Genomic DNA, 18,157 nt, shown 5'->3' on the forward strand with positions numbered 1-18,157 from the left:
TAGGTACTCTATCGTATGCCTTCTCTAAATCAATAAAAACCATATGCAAATCTTTGTTCCTCTCTCTATATATTTCAATAAGTTGTCTAAGAAGATGTATAGCTTCCATAGTTGATCTTCCAGGCATAAAACCAAATTGATTCTCCGATATCATGACAACCTTCCTCAACCTAGAATCAATCACCCTCTCCCAAAGTTTCATAGTATGACTCATGAGTTTTATACCACGATAGTTTGTGCAATCTTGTATATCACCCTTATTCTTATATAAAGGCACCAAAGTACTCTTCCTCCACTCATTAGGCATCTTATTTGTTCGCCAAATCAAGTTAAAAAGATTTGTCAACCATTCTAAACCTTTCTCTCCCAAGCATTTCCAAGCCTCGATAGGTATACCATCTGGGCCAACTGCCCTTCTTGATTTCATTTTCTTCAAAGCCTCTGCAATTTCTTTCTTTTGAATCTTGCGCATGAAGTCACGATTTATCTCATGAAAAGGAATGGAGAAGTCTCCAAGATCTTGAGCATGACTATCATTAAATAGCTTATCAAAATAATCTTTCCATCTCTCCTTAATCTCCTCATCTTTGACTAAAACCCTTTGCGTTTCATCTTTGATACATCTAACCATACCCAAATCCTTCGATTTCCTATCTCTCATCTTTGCAAGCCTATAAATATCCTTCTCGCCTTCTTTGGTATCCAACTTGTCATAAACCTCCTTATATACCTTAGCCCTCGCGTTTCGAACAACTTTTTTAGCTTCCTTCTTTGCTATCATATACTTCTCCAAATTCTCATTATCACGACTCTTACTTAGATTTCTATAACACTCTCTTTTAACCTTAATAGCTAATTTGACATCCTCGTTCCACCATGATGTATCCTTACCTAGTGGTGCACCGCCTTTAGACTCACCCAATACCTCCTTAGCTACTTTTCTCATACCACCCGCTATCTTATTCCACATTGATTCTGAATCCTCCTCGAGACACCAATCAACTTCCTTAACTACCTGCTCTACAAACATTCCTTGTTTAGCTCCTTTCAGTGCCCACCACTTAATTCTAGGATCTATCCTATGTCTATCCCTTTTGCGGCATTGTCTAATTCTAAGATCTAAAATTAAGACTCTATGTTGTGTAGCTACACTTTCTCCTGGTATAACCTTACAATCGATGCAACAACCCCTATCTCTCTTTCTAAGTAGGAAAAAATCTATCTGACTCGTATTAACCCCACTTTTAAATGTTACTAGGTGAGACTCCCTCTTCCTAAACCAAGTGTTTGCTAAGATCATATCATAGGACAAACAAAAATCTAAAATCCTTTCTCCACTTTCATTTCTTTCTCCTATACCATAGCCTCCATGGATATTCTCAAATCCATCCCTACTAATGCCTACATGTCCATTAAGGTCACCGCCGATGAAAAGCTTTTCTCCATAAGATGTCTCTTGTACTACTCCATCTAAATCTTCCCAAAATTGATGCTTAATGGAATCATCTAAACCTACTTGAGGTGCATAAACACTAATAATATTAATAATATCCGTACCTAATACTAATTTAATAAGTAAAATTCTATCACCCTTCCTACGGACCTCAACTACATTATCTATAAACTGACGACTCATAACAATCCCTACTCCATTCCTATTCCTATTTATTCCTGTATACCAAATCTTATATCCCCAAGGTTCTATCACTTTAGCTTTCTCACCTACCCATTTGGTCTCTTGAAGACATAAAATATCAATCTTTCTCCTACACATAACATCTACTAACTCTACCAACTTACCAGTTAAAGACCCTATGTTCCAAGTGGCTAACCTAATTTTATGGTCTTGGACTAACTTCTTTACCCCCACCCGTCCAACAAAGTGAGGGAACCCTTGCCTATTTGACACCACACCCGGGCGCCGGTGTGACGCGTCGCTTCTGGGCGACGACCTAGCAACCCTTGCACATTTATCACTGCCTCCGGGCCTAGAGAGTACAGCGCGTCGCTCAGTAGGGAACGCCCCAACGAAATTCTCATATTGGTTCATTTTCATAGGATATGACAAAGTTTTTATGCTGGCTGTCACAGGCCTACCGCAACCCTCCTCCTTTATCCGGGCTTGGGACCGGCAGTGTATAACTACACAGGCGGAGTTCTACTCTAGAGACAGATTTTTTTTTTTTTTTTTGGGGGGGGGGAGTGAAATGAACATCGAGGGTCAATCTCGTTGAAGTGGAATATCTCCTGTGTTTATCACCTCTTCCTTAGCGAGCACATGTGTGCATAATCTTCAATAAGCAGCGTTGGTGCAGGGACGTTAGGGCTTCTGCTGAATGTCGATACATCTCAGGACCAGCTTATGAGTTGATCAGTTCCTATGTCTGTGATGATGTTATGCTTAAGGGTCCTTTATTGGCTATGGGTTATGTGTTTTTCTATCTTTGAAATTGTAATAATTTGATGTGGAAAGACATTTGTAAACTCTTAATTAGTTAATATAAATTCGGGTAACCCCCCAGCGTTATTTTTCAAAAAAAAAAAAAATAGTAGCCTGAGATTAGGATTACTTGATGGCTGCTTCTAATATATAAGATAGAGGGCTGATGATAAAAGATCAATTTCCTTTCTTTCATTCTTTCAGTCTAGTTGGAGAAAAAAGGGTAAGCCCACCCATTACTATCCTAAGGCCTTCTATGGGAATCCGGCCGAGCCCATTCCTGTCCCAAGCTATGTCAAACTTGGGTCCAAACCCGGGCTCATGTAGTTGAATCAGACCTGGGTCAACACCCAGGCCTGGTTTTGAATGAACCACTCTGTCTTAAAGCAAACCCAACACCTGTCCCTGCAGGGCCAGGTATTTGTGTCGACACCTGGCTTACAAGGCGAGGCATTAATAAAGAGAGAGAGAGAGTACCTTGCTGGAAGGGGATCTTGTTGCTGCCATGGGTGGAGGGTCACAGTAGGGGGGAGGGGCCGAAATGTGCCCTAACCCTTTTTTTGTTTTTTTTCCCTTCTTTTCATGTTATACTTTTCAAAAAATGGACCAAAATGAACTCAGTCAGTGTTGACCGAGTCCATTTTTGGACCTTTTTAACCTTGGATGACGGTTGACCGCACCAAAAAATGTTGACCGCACCAAGTGCGGTTGGATATGAGTCCTGCCGCACCTGCACCCGCATTGCATTGATGAATGTGCGTTGGCCTTTTTGGCGAGTCCATGTGACATGATTCCCAAGGTAATTCCCTTATTTCTCATATGGACCATTCAAGGCAAAATAGGTAGATTCCACAGTGGCAGGCCATAGGAGATAATACGTTGTTGGATAGGAGTGAATGGGGTAAGTCTTAACTAGATCTCTTTTCTTTCCCTAAGGCTTTAGTTGCTTTGTCCTTGCTAAGCTTATATATAAGCCTAAGTGATTGATTGAATGAAGTATGATTTTTTTCCCCGATAAGAGAAATTCTAATAGACTTTCTGGAGCTGCTTTCCTCCTTTTTAGCGAGTATAGGATTTCTGTTTCAGGTCTAGGGTTCTCATTATCACTAGTCTTAGTCCCACCATATTCTCTAAATCTTCTTTTTTTGGACTCTGAAGCTATGTTATAGTTTGTTCCAATACCTGTTTCCATTGATCCTCTTGCAATAACTCATTGTTTTTATGAGTGCTCAAAATTCATGCTGAGTACATATCTTGAATGAAATATGTCAAATGTGATAGTGAATTGTAAACATATGTTATGGAAAATCAATAATCTCACTTTTAATACTTATGCATCAACCTTTCTTGCAGGCAGCTGCAATGTTTCTTATAGTTTTTGGGGTTGAGTTTCCACTTGATGAACAGATCAGCCATACCTTATCTATTCTTGGGACCGTCATGTATGTATCTTTCATCCTTATATTGTCTTTTTCTGCATATTGAGCTCCTAATCCTTTTTTCTTTTCTTATTTGTTGGTATAGTTTTGTATATTTTTCATGGACGAGCACAGAAAGGATGTCACTAATTTGGTTACTGTAACATTTAGTTTTTTATTTATTTCTGTGATAGATACTTATGATACATTATCAAGCAATTTATGTAGTAGAGCATATGTGTGTGTACCACACTACGAAGTTGATTTGATAAGTGCTACTTATGGTTCAAAAGTTGTGCTTGATAAGTGCTACTTATGGTTCAAAAGTTTAAAACGGCAATTTCTTGCGAGATTTTCAAAATATCGCGAGATTTATGAAAAAAACAAATACCGTGATTTAAACGCGATATTTACGTTTTAAATGGCTATTTATCGCAAAAAATCATGTTTTTTTATTTTTAAATAATTTTTATTAATATTTTCTTATAAAACATATTTTTTATATTTTTTAATTAATTTTTTTATTTCTGAAATTTTGCCAAAAAAATGCGAGATTTATGAATTTTTTTCATTTTTTTGCGAGTTTTTGAAAAACAAGAAATTGTCGATAAAAACATTTGTCACTATGAGTTTCAGAAAGTATCTCAACTTACCCATATCTTTCATCTCAAAGCACTCTACTAATCCAAGTTTCACACCTTCAGTCATGTCTTTGTCATCGACAACAATAATCATGCCGTTAACATAAAAAAAAGAATGCACTACCTCTTTTCAGATGTCATCACAAACAAAGCAGAACCATGAGAAGATGAAGAAAATCCATGTAATAGAGATCTCCCTTCCTATAGCCTTCTCCAATCAGCTTCCCTGACTAGCGATCCTGCACCCAATATTTTTTAAATAAGGAGACCTCATACTCATGATCGAATATTTGAGAAACAGAAAATAAGTTTAAGTTTAGGAACTTTAAGGGCATTAAATTCATTTAAAATACTTTTTAGAATTCTTATACTTTTTATTTCCAAAGAAGTACCATATGTGATTGAAATGGAAGATTTGCATGCATATAGGAGTCATATGAAAAGCGAAACCAAAATCAAGAATCCAAGAACACATACTAGGTGGAGAGGAGGTAGATACTGCGGCTGTGGAGGTAGATGTCAAAAACAACTTGAAAAATTGTTGAAGAGCCTCCTCAAGTTTAGAGATTGACAAATCCTTAAGGTCTCTTCCTTTTTGTTTTCATCCACTTTTTGAAAGATTCTTCAATGTTTGCTACCTTTTTTTTTGAGTTTTAGGCACTACAACTTGATTTTGGAAATCAAACGAGTCCTAGATGTTTCTATTATATGTCTATGTTTTCTTTCCGCTAGGCCATTTTATTGCGGAGTGTTGTGACAAGACCTTTGATGACTAATCCCATTTTGTTGTAAATAAGTTTGAAATTCATGTGACATATATTCTCCTCTCGAATCAGATCTTAGAATAGATAGATTACTTAAAAATTGATTCTTAACTATTGCATGAAATTCTTTAAGGAAGGAAAAACATCGAATTTTCGATTTAGAAAATAGATCCATGTGTATCTAGTGAAATCATCCACAAAAATTACATAATATGAAAAACCTCCCTTAGATATGACCGGAAAGAGACCCCATACATCGGAATGAACTAATTCAAACGGCCGTGTGGAGACAACTTTTTTGAGGAAATGTAATAGCTTTTGATTTACCAAAGATGCAATATTTACAAGTCATGACTTTTTCATTACAAGTATTTCCCAAAAAGGAGAAAAGAGACATCTTTGAAAAATTCGGGTGACCAAGTCTCTTGTTCCAAATTTCAATATTTTTGACATTTATAAAATTACAAAAAGACTTGGATTGTAGATTCAAAAAATCCATAAAATATAGATCGCCCCTCCTATGGCTATGCCCAATCAGCTTCCCTGGCTGGAGATTCTGTACAGTGCAATTTTTGGGTGAGAAAGAAACTTCGCAACCATGATCGGTAATTTGAGAGACCGAAAATAGATTTAAATTAATTTTTGAAACTATAGGATAAATGTTGGGTGGATGAAATGGAAAAGTGCAACTGGAGTGTTGTGCGATCGTAGAATGCCATTGCGGTTGAAGGGAAAGTTTCATAGGACGACAATTCGGCCCGCTTTACTATATGGTACAGAATGTTAGGTTGCCAAGAGACATCATATTCAAAAAATGAGTATAGCTGAGATGTGTATGCATAGATGGATGTGTGGAAATACAATAAAAGATAAGATTCGAAACGAGGAGATACGTAAGAAGGTAGGCGTTGCATCCATTGAAAATAAGATGAGAGAAAATCGTTTACGGTGATTTGGACATATTCGGCGAAGGCCTGATGATGCTCCAGTTAGAAGGATGGAGAAATGGGAAAATATATTAGTTAAAAGAGGTCGGGGTAGGCCTAGGAAGACTTGGATGGAGATGATAGGAAAGGATATGAATGCTTTGAACCTCACCGAGGACATGGCATTGGATAGAAATGATTGGAGGAGAAGGATTCATGTGGAAGACCCAAAATGATTTTCTTTTTTGGTTCATATAGCCGACACCAATTGTTTTGGGATGAAGGCGTAGTTGTTGTTGGAACCATCCTTATTTTTGGAACAAAATAATCTTGAGAATATTTTAAATCAAGTCTTCCAATGTCGCTAGGTCGTCGCCCAGAAGCGACGCGTCACACCGGCGCCCGGGGGTGGTGTCAAATAGGCAAGGGTTCCCTCACTTTGTTGGACGGGTGGGGGTAAAGAAGTTAGTCCAAGACCATAAAATTATGTTAGCCACTTGGAACATAGGGTCTTTAACTGGTAAGTTGGTAGAGTTAGTAGATGTTATGTGTAGGAGAAAGATTGATATTTTATGTCTTCAAGAGACCAAATGGGTAGGTGAGAAAGCAAAAGTGATAGAACCTTGGGGATATAAGATTTGGTATACAGGAATAAATAGGAATAGGAATGGAGTAGGGATTGTTATGAGTCGTCAGTTTATAGATAATGTAGTTGAGGTCCGTAGGAAGGGTGATAGAATTTTACTTATTAAATTAGTATTAGGTACGGATATTATTAATATTATTAGTGTTTATGCACCTCAAGTAGGTTTAGATGATTCCATTAAGCATCAATTTTGGGAAGATTTAGATGGAGTAGTACAAGGGATATCTTATGGAGAAAAGCTTTTCATCGGCGGTGACCTTAATGGACATGTAGGCATTAGTAGGGATGGATTTGAGAGTATCCATGGAGGCTATGGTATAGGAGAAAGAAATGAAAGTGGAGAAAGGATTTTAGATTTTTGTTTGTCCTATGATATGATCTTAGCAAACACTTGGTTTAGGAAGAGGGAGTCTCACCTAGTAACATTTAAAAGTGGGGTTAATACGAGTCAGATAGATTTTTTCCTACTTAGAAAGAGAGATAGGGGTTGTTGCATCGATTGTAAGGTTATACCGGGAGAAAGTGTAGCTACACAGCATAGAGTCTTAATTTTAGATCTTAGAATTAGACAATGCCGCAAATGGTATAGACATAGGATAGATCCTAAAATTAAGTGGTGGGCACTGAAATGAGCTAAACAAGGAATGTTTGTAGAGCAGGTAGTTAAGGAAGTTGATTGGTGTCTCGAGGAGGATTCAGAATCAATGTGGAATAAGATAGCGGGGGTCATGAGAAAAGTGGCTAAGGAGGTATTGGGTGAGTCTAAAGGCGGTGCACCACTAGGTAAGGATACATCATGGTGGAACGAGGATGTTAAATTAGCTATTAAGGTTAAAAGAGAGTGTTATAGAAATCTAAGTACGAGTCGTGATAATGAGAATTTGGAGAAGTATATGTTAGCAAAGAAGGAAGCTAAAAAAGTTGTTCGAAATTCGAGGGCTAAGGTATATAAGGAGGTTTATGACAAGTTGGATACCAAAGAAGGCGAGAAGGATATTTATAGGCTTGCAAAGATGAGAGATAGGAAATCGAAGGATTTGGGTATGGTTAGATGTATCAAAGATGAAACGCAAAGGGTTTTAGTCAAAGATGAGGAGATTAAGGAGAGATGGAAAGATTATTTTGATAAGCTATTTAATGATAGTCATGCTCAAGATCTTGGAGACTTCTCCATTCCTTTTCATGAGATAAATCGTGACTTCATGCGCAAGATTCAGAAGAAAGAAATTGCAGAGGCTTTGAAGAAAATGAAATCAAGAAGGGCAGTTGGCCCAGATGGTATACCTATCGAGGCTTGGAAATGCTTGGGAGAGAAAGGTTTAGAATGGTTGACAAATCTTTTTAACTTGATTTGGCGAACAAATAAGATGCCTAATGAGTGGAGGAAGAGTACTTTGGTGCCTTTATATAAGAATAAGGGTGATATACAAGATTGCACAAACTATCGTGGTATAAAACTCATGAGTCATACTATGAAACTTTGGGAGAGGGTGATTGAGTCTAGGTTGAGGAAGGTTGTCATGATATCGGAGAATCAATTTGGTTTTATGCCTGGAAGATCAACTATGGAAGCTATACATCTTCTTAGACAACTTATTGAAAGATATAGAGAGAGGAACAAAGATTTGCATATGGTTTTTATTGATTTAGAGAAGGCATACGATAGAGTACCTAGGGACGTTCTCTGGTGGACAATGATGAAGAAAGGTGTTTCTCTCAAGTACATTAGTATAATTAAAGATATGTATGAAGGAGTAGTAACCAATGTCCGCACTTGTGGAGGGGTGACAACCAATTTCCCGATAACGGTTGGGTTACATCAAGGATCTGCTTTAAGCCCTTTCCTATTTGCAATAGTGATGGATGAGCTTACGAGATCAATTCAAGAAAATGTACCGTGGTGTATGTTGTTTGCTGATGATATTGTTTTGATTGATGAGTCTAGAGCTGGGGTTAATGCTAAGTTAGAATTATGGAGACAGACATTGGAAGCTAGAGGTTTTAAGTTGAGTAAGAGTAAGACTGAATATATGGAATGTCGGTTTAGTAAGCAACGAAGTAGTGATGGGAGTGTAGTGAAGCTTGGTGAGCAAGAAATACCGGTGAATGATTATTTCAAATATTTGGGATCCATCATTCAAAAGTATGGAGAAATTGATGGAGATGTAAATCATAGGATAAAGGTTAGGTGGATGAAATGGAAAAGTGCAACTGGAGTGCTGTGCGATCGTAGAATGTCATTGCGGTTGAAGAGAAAATTTTATAGGACGACTATTAGACCCGCTTTACTATATGGTACGAAATGTTGGGCTGCCAAGAGACATCATATTCAAAAAATGAGTGTAGCTGAGATGCGGATGCTTAGATGGATGTGTGGAAATACAATAAAAGATAAGATTCGGAACGAGGAGATACGTAAGAAGGTAGGTGTTGCACCCATTGAAAATAAGATGCGAGAGAATCGTTTACGGTGGTTTGGACATATTCGGCGAAGGCCTAATGATGCTTCAGTTAGAAGGTTGGAGAAATGGGAAAATATATTAGTTAAAAGAGGTCGGGGTAGGCCTAGGAAGACTTGGATGGAGATGATAGGAAAGGATATGAATGCTTTAAATCTCCTCGAGGACATGGGATTGGATAGAAATGATTGGAGGAAAAGGATTCATGTGGAAGACCCAAAATGAATTTCTTTTTTGGTTCATATCGCTGACCCCAATTGTTTTGGGATGAAGGCGTAGTTGTTGTTGTTGTTGTAAGTCTTCCAATGTTTTCAATTTTTAAAGAAGTCTCATCAACCGTTGAAACATAAGATGATGTGGGGTTGGAATAGACATTAGAAAAAATGTTCTTATGTGGTGTCATATGAAAAGAAGTACCTGAGTCCAGCATCCACATACCTGGAGGAGACGAGGAAGATGTGATGGCGGCACCCAAAGTAGAAGACTTAAGAAGGTGTTGAAGTGCCTTCGAAATTGGATTAAGAGCATCTTTAATGTCTTCTCTATTGTTGGTCACTTCTTCTTTCTTAAGAACATTGTCACCAACCGATGTCACATTTCCTTTAAGTATAGGTCAAACCAGTTTAATATGTTTCGGTTCATTACAATCGTGACAAATAACACCCTTTCTAAACCCATTATTTTTGGAAAAGTGGGGAGGTCTATAAGGTTTAACATTGGATCCCGGCCTAGTAACAACCAAGATTTCTTCACTTTTATGAGTCATACCAAAACATGTTTCCTCTTGGCATACTTCGGCAAGGGCATCTTCAATAGGTAAGGCTTTGCTTCTAAAGAAGGGATGCCCTTATTCAAATTCTGGTCTAAGACTATGAAGAAATTGAAAGAAATGTTATTTTTCGATTTGCTCTCTTCTCATTTCAATATCTTTCAGAGCCACCCACTTGGGCTCAAGAAGAGCAAGTTCGTCCCAAAGGGGAGACAAGGCACTAAAATAATCCCGGACACTCATGTCCCATTGTTTAATAGATCTAATCTTTTCTTGACAAAGAGATTGTCTGTAAAACCCGGTTTAAAAAAAATAAATAAAAGAGATCGGACCCGGGTCGGGTCCAGACCCGACCCGGATCCAACCCGTGCCAGCCCCTCGAAAACCCTTTTCAGAGGGGCTGGCAGCCCGCAGAGGGAGGGGGATCTCCGGCGACACAAGGGGCGGGCCCTGTGTGCGCCCCCTCCCTATAAAAAGGCGAGAGGGGAGGGCTTACGAGCCTCCCCCGACCCCCCGACTCTCTCTCATCTCTCGTCTCTCCCCTCTGTCTCTGCTCTCTCCCCCGACCCCCCGACTCTATCCCTCACTCTCCTCCCCAGCGAGTCCCGCCGGCGAGCTCCCTTCACGGCAAGCCCCCTTCCCGGCGACCTCCCTTCCCTCAGCAGCCCAGGTAAGCCCCCCTTCTCCCCTCGTTTCCCTTTCCCCTCCTCTTTTCTTCCTTCCTCTTCTCCATCAGGCAAAGGGGCTCCGCCCCCCTTTGCCTTCCTTTTTTTTAGCAGGCAGGGGGCTCCGCCCCCTTGCCCTCATCTTCTTAGCAAGCAGGGGGCTCCGCCCTCTGCCCTTTTCACCATTCCGGCAGGGGCCATAGCCCCTGCCCTTCCCTTTCATGTAGGGACCGATGGCCCCTACCCCTCTCCTTAAGAAAGGAGGCAGGAGCCGAAGGCTCCTGCCTCATCTCTCGGAAACCGAGCAGGGGCTAATGGCCCCTACCCCTCTTTTAAACCGACAGGGGCGTCTGGCCCCTGTCTCTTTTGCTGTCGAGCAAAGGCTCGGCAGGGGCCTTTGGCCCCTGCACTCTCCCCCACCCTATTCATTTCCTTGGTAGGGGCCATCGGCCCCTGCCCCTCTCTTTTAAAAAAAAGTTGGCAGGAGCCGGCTCCTACCCCACCTTCTTTTAAAACCCAGCAAGGGCCTCAAAGGCCCTTGCCTTTCCTTTTGAAGACTCCGAAGGGGACAAAGGCCCCTGCCCCTCTTACTATTATCACGGCAATGGCCCCTGCCCTCCTTTAGAGATCCGACAGGGGCCGATGGCCCTTGCACCCATCTCCTTTAACAACATGGGTCATTGGACCCTACCCCGTTCTCTTTCGCAACTGTAGGGGCCGATGACTCCTGCAGTGGATTGCGGAGAAACTGAGCTTTCTCCCTATCTATATTCATTTTATGCATGCTAAACTACGTACTTTTGCAGTGTTACGCAACGGAGCCCGTTCGCGCCCCGCGAACTAAACCGACAATCACCTACGTTCGTAGACGATTTCATTCTCGCAATACCCCAAGGTAGGAGAAGTTGCACAAGGAATTAAATAATTAAATCAAGCTTAAATAATTAAAGATCAAAAGGACTTAATGATATATTTTTATACATATACGTATATAAGTACACTTTTAAATCAAGGACGCGGTTTCGCGATCCTTGTCCTTTGCTTTCGCATTTCCTATTTCTGTTTGCCATCGCGCTTTGCGCCCAGGCTTTTGTTTTAGCAATTACTACTTACTGTCTTTTAATTCAAGGACGCTATTTCGCGATCCTTGTCCTTTGCTTTCGCATTTCCTATTTCAGTTCGCCGTCGCGCTTTGCGCCCAGGCTTTTGCTTTCGTATTTACTACTTACTGTCTTTAATTCAAGGACGCGGTTTCGCGATCCTTGTCCTTTGTTTTCGCATTTCTTGTTTCCGTTTGCCGTCGCGCTTTCGCGCCCAGGCTCTTGCTTTTTGCATTATTGTCTTTCGTTTTTGCCTTGCCATCGACACAACGTATTCAGAAGGAATACCTATTCCTTTATTTTTTTACCCAATATGTTTTGGGAAAACCCTCGATTTGAGGCAAGATCAAGTTGTTGGGTGATGGGTTCATTTGTGAAGCCCATTTACCAAAACCAGTGTCGTGACCTACGTAGCACCCAGACACTGCATCACCGGATGTCAGATTCAAGAAAATCACATGTCATATGTTGGCAAGTTGTGTGTCGTTTCGAAAGATTTGAAATGTTAAAATAGCTTTTTAAAAACATTGTATCTTTGCGAAACACACTCCCGAGGTTCCTATTAAGGACCTGTATCCCTTTCCTCGTAAGTGTACTTCTTGAACATGCGAGACATGTTAGTACTACGACGATTGGATGAGAGAGTCTTATGACCTCGATTAGTGTTTCGTGCACGTGGTTGAAAACACATATAAAAATGGGATCGCCTTCATAAGCAAGATGCTCGTTTCAGTCTAATGGACCAGAGCATGAGGAATGAGGCAACGGTTAAGAAACCCCGTCGTGCTCAATTCAACCTGGCTTCTTCAAGAGAGAGGACGAAGGGTACCAACTCCGATGGACAGACCATTTATGACTTTTTAAAAGGGCAAAAGACCCGTTTTCCCCCAGTCATCGGAGGTTAAGGGGAGGGATAGGGGCTACATAAGTTAGCCTAACACTTTTGCAGAAGTTGGATGCATCCCTATTAGGCCTTGGGGAGTTACTCTCTCGACCATCGGTCGTCTTTATAGGAATAAGATTCAGTCAGACAACCGAGGTATATTAAAATACTTAACATAATGAACACTCGGCTTGGACTCGACTGTTTCGACTCACGTGCCATGTATGTACCCGCATGGCCGGTTATCAAGTAATAACTAAATTGAGCATGCTCACCCTTTTCAGTTTGTTGTACTTAGCTTGTTCATCCAGTCTATCTGCTTAGTTTGCTCGTTACTACCTGTTGCATAAATTATTTATGCCTAATTTAGTTCTTTCTGTTTTTGTGCTCACCTACTAGTTTTTCGCAAAACTAACCCATTTCATGGGTACAGGTGACGAATAGGTGCATCACAGGCGATGGCGCGACTGCGAGATGACTTCAGGATCCACTGTTTCTGCTCGTAGTTCTTCTCCTCGACATCTTGGTTTTTTATACGGTTTCCCTAGAGGAAATCCAAATTTTGTACAAACTTGTCACTCTCTTTAAATATAAGAAATGATTTTCTAAGTATTATTGCAGATCGTTCATGGTAAAACTTTGTTCTCTCGTTAACGTGCCCAAAGTTGTCAAACTTGTCCTTTTTCTTTTAAAGAAATCGTTTTCGCTGATTTTAAAAATAAACTCTGTAAAGAAAAGGAATTTTTCAACTATTTCAAGGAAATTATAAAGTTCGAAATTTTGGGGCGTTACAACTTGGTATCAAAGCAGATCAAAATAGTGATTCTTGGTAATCGAGCATCCGCATCGCGCTGTAAGTAACTTAATTTCTCTTTTTTCTATACTATTAGACTAGAGCATACCTTACATAAGTATTTAGGGTTTTCTTGTTTAAAGAAAATGAACCCTTTTGATGGTGAGAGATTGAGACATAGAAGAGGCGCACGAAGAACGCGTTGTCGTTCAGTTAGGGGCAGAAGTTCTGTGGTAGAAAGACTTGAGCGTTCGACTACCGGTTCAGAATGTTGGACTAGCAGGCCGTCCCCTCCCACTTTTGCGGATTCTTGGGCTTTACGCTTTCCGATGCTTATCAAGCACCGCTAGCCACGACGTGGGCAGCAGTGCACCTTCGGGAAGGTGGTCGCGTGCCAAATCATGTGTTACTTAATCGACACACTTCTCTGGAATCTTCTAAAGCAGAATCTCCCTGGCAAGCCCCGATGGAGTGCGAATTCTGTGGTGAAGAAGGACGTACGATAAATAATTATCAACTCAGGGAAGCATACGATAGAAGGGCGTCTGCAACACAAGATCTCGAAGACACAACATCCTCAGTCCAGGGTACTTTAGACACACCAACGTGTGATGGACAGATATTACCCCAAGAGAGTGCTCAGGACGTAGATCCACCCACTCATATGCCTTCTCCAACTCACCAATATATACACCAACTCCAGACTCACCGCAGTACATATCAGATACTCCGGTGAACACTCCGGCTTCACCGCTGTACATATCGGATTCTCCGGTGTACACACCGGCTTCACCGCAGTACATACCGGATTCTCATGTGTACACTCCGGCTTCGCCGCCCTATGCACCGAATGCCTCGCCACATTACACCCCCACAACTCCTCTTTACGGGCAAGGAGTCCCGAATAAAGATTTGCATCCTTTTCCCCCTCTGCGCGGGTTAATGCGCACGAGTATCACAAGAGAGTACTTAAAAAAATACTCTCATCATCCCTAAAAAGCAGATAAAACTCGTTGGTTTTCGTACCCGTGAGCAGTTTTTGTTTTTGGCTTTTTGTAATTTCCCTCTTGTACCAGCACTGCTGAGCTTTTGTAATCTCTATTATTCGGAAATACGATAACCTTTTTGATATTATTCTTTCCCTTCAAGTATTGACTTATGTATCATCTGGTTATTTTAAGGATGGTTCGAGGTTCAAACCAGGGTTCGTCTGACGAATGGTCAGGTCAACGGTGGTTCATCATGGATTCCTTGAGTGCATTGGCTAGCGCCATGCGAAATCAAGTGCACAACCAAGTACCTACCCCAGAACTAAGCCACCCTGCGACAGTATCGTATGAAAAGTTCTTAAAGCTCGATCCTCCAACCTTCACAGGCAAGCCCGACCCCGATGCAGCTGAGAACTGGATATTGGAAGTAGAGCGAGTATTCTAAGTTTTGATAGTCCCAGAAGACAAGAAGACTCTTTTCTGTACTTTCAGACTTTTGGGCGCCGCCCGCCATTGGTGGGACACGACCCGGAACATATAGTTCCCGACAACTTCGTTTATTCCTTGGGAGACTTTCAAAAAGGCTTTCTTGGAGAACTATTTTCCTCCTCATGCAAGGGAGAGGAAAAATGTGGAGTTTTTGGAACTTTGCCAAGGCACGTCAAGTCTGGTGGATTACATCTCCAAATTCCAGGAGTTGGAGCGATATTGCCTCAACTTATTCGAAGATGATCGCGAGCGGGCGGGGAAATTCATCTGCGGATTAAAAGAAGGACTCTGACCAAGGGTCCTAAACAACATGCCATCGACTCTCTCCGCAGCTGTTGCTGCAGCCACTCTCCTGACCGAGGATTGAGAGCGCTCTAAGAGCACCCAAAGCAAGAAGCCACTCGTTGTGGGTAGCGATCAAAAGAAATATCCCTCTGGCGGTTAAACCAAGCAACCGCCCTTTTTCGTAAACAAGGAAGGTGGAAGAAAGCAATATCCTCCTTCAAAACGTCAGCGACCTCAGGGCAACCCTCCCGCCCGGCAGCAGGCGGGCGATGTCTACCCCAAATGCGGACGACCTCACCTCGGGCAGGCATGCCCTCTTCTTACAGGCAGATGCCTGTACTGTGGCAAGATGGGCCACTTCGCACGCGAGTGCCGCAAGAAGGCGGCTGACGACCTCAGAGGGAATGGTGGAGCACCTCTGCTCCCCCGGCCGCCGCCGCAACCGCAACAACAACAACATTCTTACCAGGCGTAGCAACCACAGTCCAACGGCAAGAAGAAAGCACCGGGACGCGTCTACACTGCCACGGTCGAACAGCTGACCAAAGGCGAGCTTGTGCAAGGTACCATCTTGATTGCTAACCAAGCAGCTTTCGTACTCTTTGACTGCGGTGCCACTCATTCTTTTATTTCTGAAAAATTTGCTGAACTCTTGCACGTACCTGTAAGTTCGTTAGATAATGCTCTCAACGTCTATAATCCGATTGGGAAAAACACTATTTGTGCGACCTACGTGCCAGCTTTGGACGTGGTCTTGGCGGATCGACATTGGCCGGCCTGCGTTATCCTTCTAGATATGTCTGAATTTGACGTCATCCTAAGCATGGATTGGCTGCATAAGTACCATGCCAAAATCTTTTGCCATGAAAGCAAGATTGTGTTGTCTCCACCAGGGATGCCTAAGGTGGAATTCAAGTTCGCAAAGGCGGTCCGTGCAAGCAAGATGGTTTCTTCTCTAAAGGCACAAAATTACCTGAGAAGGGGATGCACTGCCTTTTTAGTCAGTGTCGTCCAGTTCGAGCCGACGCAAGTTTCGATAAGAGATCTGGAGGTGGTTCAGGATTTTCTGGACGTCTTCTCAGAGGAGCTGCCAGGACTTCCCCCACCACGAGAGGTTGTATTCAACATCGAGTTGCTGTCGGGTACTGCGCCAATTTCTAAAGCTCCATATCGTATGGCGCCAGCCGAGCTCGAGGAACTCAAGAAGCAGCTACAGGAGTTGATGGATTTAGGATTCATTCGCCCTAGTGTCTCGCCTTGGGGAGCTCCTGTTTTATTCGTTAAAAAGAAAGATAGATCATTGCGGTTGTGCATCGACTATCGAATGCTCAACCAAGCCACGATAAAGAATAAGTATCCGTTACCGCGTATCGAAGATCTGTTCGATCAACTGCGGAATGCCAAGATTTTCTCAAAGATCGACCTTAGGTCAGGATACCATCAACTCAGAATTAAAGGAGATGATATCTCCAAGACGGCTTTTCGAACCAGGTATGGGCATTTCGAGTTTACTGTCATGCCTTTCAGACTCACCAACGCACCTGCAGCCTTTATGGACCTCATGAACCGTGTGTTTAAACCCTTTTTAGACACCTTCGTCATCGTGTTCATTGATGACATCCTGGTGTACTCGGAGACCTGGGATCAATATCGCGAACACCTGACCATCATTTTGGAAACCTTGCGAAAGGAGCGTTTGTTCACTAAATTATCTAAAAGCGAGTTTTGGCTCAAGGAGGTTATGTTTTTGGGACATGTTATATCCGAGAAAGGAGTGTCCGTGGATCCTGCAAAGGTGGAGGCCGTGCTAAGCTGGCAACAGCCGAAGAACGTTCGGGACATCAGAAGTTTTCTTGGCTTAGCTGGATATTATCGAAGATTTATCCAAGACTTTTCCAAAATCTCTTTACCTATGACAAGGCTGCTAAAGAAGGAAGCTAAGTTTATGTGGGACGATTCGTGCGAAGGCAGTTTTCAGTTGCTGAAAGAGCAACTTACTACCGCTCCTATCTTGGCCTTGCCTTCGGGACAAGGCGGCTTCGTGATTTATACTGACGCTTCTGGGACAGGCTTGGGCTGCGTCCTAATGCAGAATGGTAAGGTAATCGCCTACGCCTTGCATCAACTTAAGATTCATGAGAAGAATTATCCGACTCATGACTTGGAATTAGCGGCTGTGGTGTTCGCATTGAAGATTTGGCGACACTACTTGTACGGGGAACAATTCGAGGCTTTTACAGATCATAAGAGCCTCAAGTACTTGTTTTCATAGAAGGAGCTAAATATGAGACAACGACGCTGGCTAGAATTTCTCAAGGATTACGATTTCACCCTTTCCTACCATCCAGGAAAGGCGAATGTGGTAGCTGATGCTCTCAGCCGTAAGGCTTCTAGTATTTCCGTCAACCTATTATACGTTGGTTGGAAGTTGATTGAGGATTTAGTCTCATGGAAACCGTTTGCAGTCTCGTCGAATTCTATCAGTCTTTTAAATCTGATAGCTCAACCTGAGCTATTAGCCAAGATCCTTGCTGGGCAAAAGACTGATGCGCAGTACGAGAAGCTGAAGGCTCATACACAGCAGACCGATACTCCTTTCCGACTTAAGGACGATGGAAGCATTTGATTCATAGGGCAAATATTTTTTTAAAAAAAAATAAAAAAAATGGACAAAAATGACCCTGGGTGCGGTCAACGCACCCAGGGTTGGGTTGACCGCACCCGCGTCGAGTCGCGTCGACGCGGGTGCGGCACCCTGCTAGCCGAATCCCTGTGACATAGACTGTGCAATACACGATAACCCAAACAATGGTGGAGGCCAAGAAGGGGTTCGGTTCAATTGAACTGAACAACAATTTATTATACGTCTAATAAAAGGACTACCGATAGG

The 18,157-nt window shown here is 42.0% G+C and overlaps 1 protein-coding gene across 3 annotated transcripts in view; it reads left to right on the forward strand.

Annotated features, from left to right (window-relative positions):
• The window catches only part of LOC149813000 (Major facilitator superfamily protein), a 162,887-nt gene that overhangs the window by 92,699 nt on the left and 52,031 nt on the right, over window positions 1-18,157 (forward strand). For 2 of the 3 annotated variants that reach the window (XM_089991755.1, XM_089991753.1), the window contains exon 10: window positions 3,794-3,882. The exons of the other annotated variant lie outside the window; for it this stretch is intronic. In XM_089991755.1, the coding sequence (XP_089847881.1) occupies window positions 3,794-3,882 (89 nt within the window). The remainder of the gene's footprint in view (window positions 1-3,793; window positions 3,883-18,157) is intronic. 3 annotated transcript variants of the gene reach the window in all.

The sequence above is a fragment of the Nuphar pumila genome, chromosome 16, assembly GCF_984573655.1.
Source record: "Nuphar pumila chromosome 16, dmNupPumi1.hap1.1, whole genome shotgun sequence".
Lineage (NCBI taxonomy): Eukaryota > Viridiplantae > Streptophyta > Magnoliopsida > Nymphaeales > Nymphaeaceae > Nuphar > Nuphar pumila.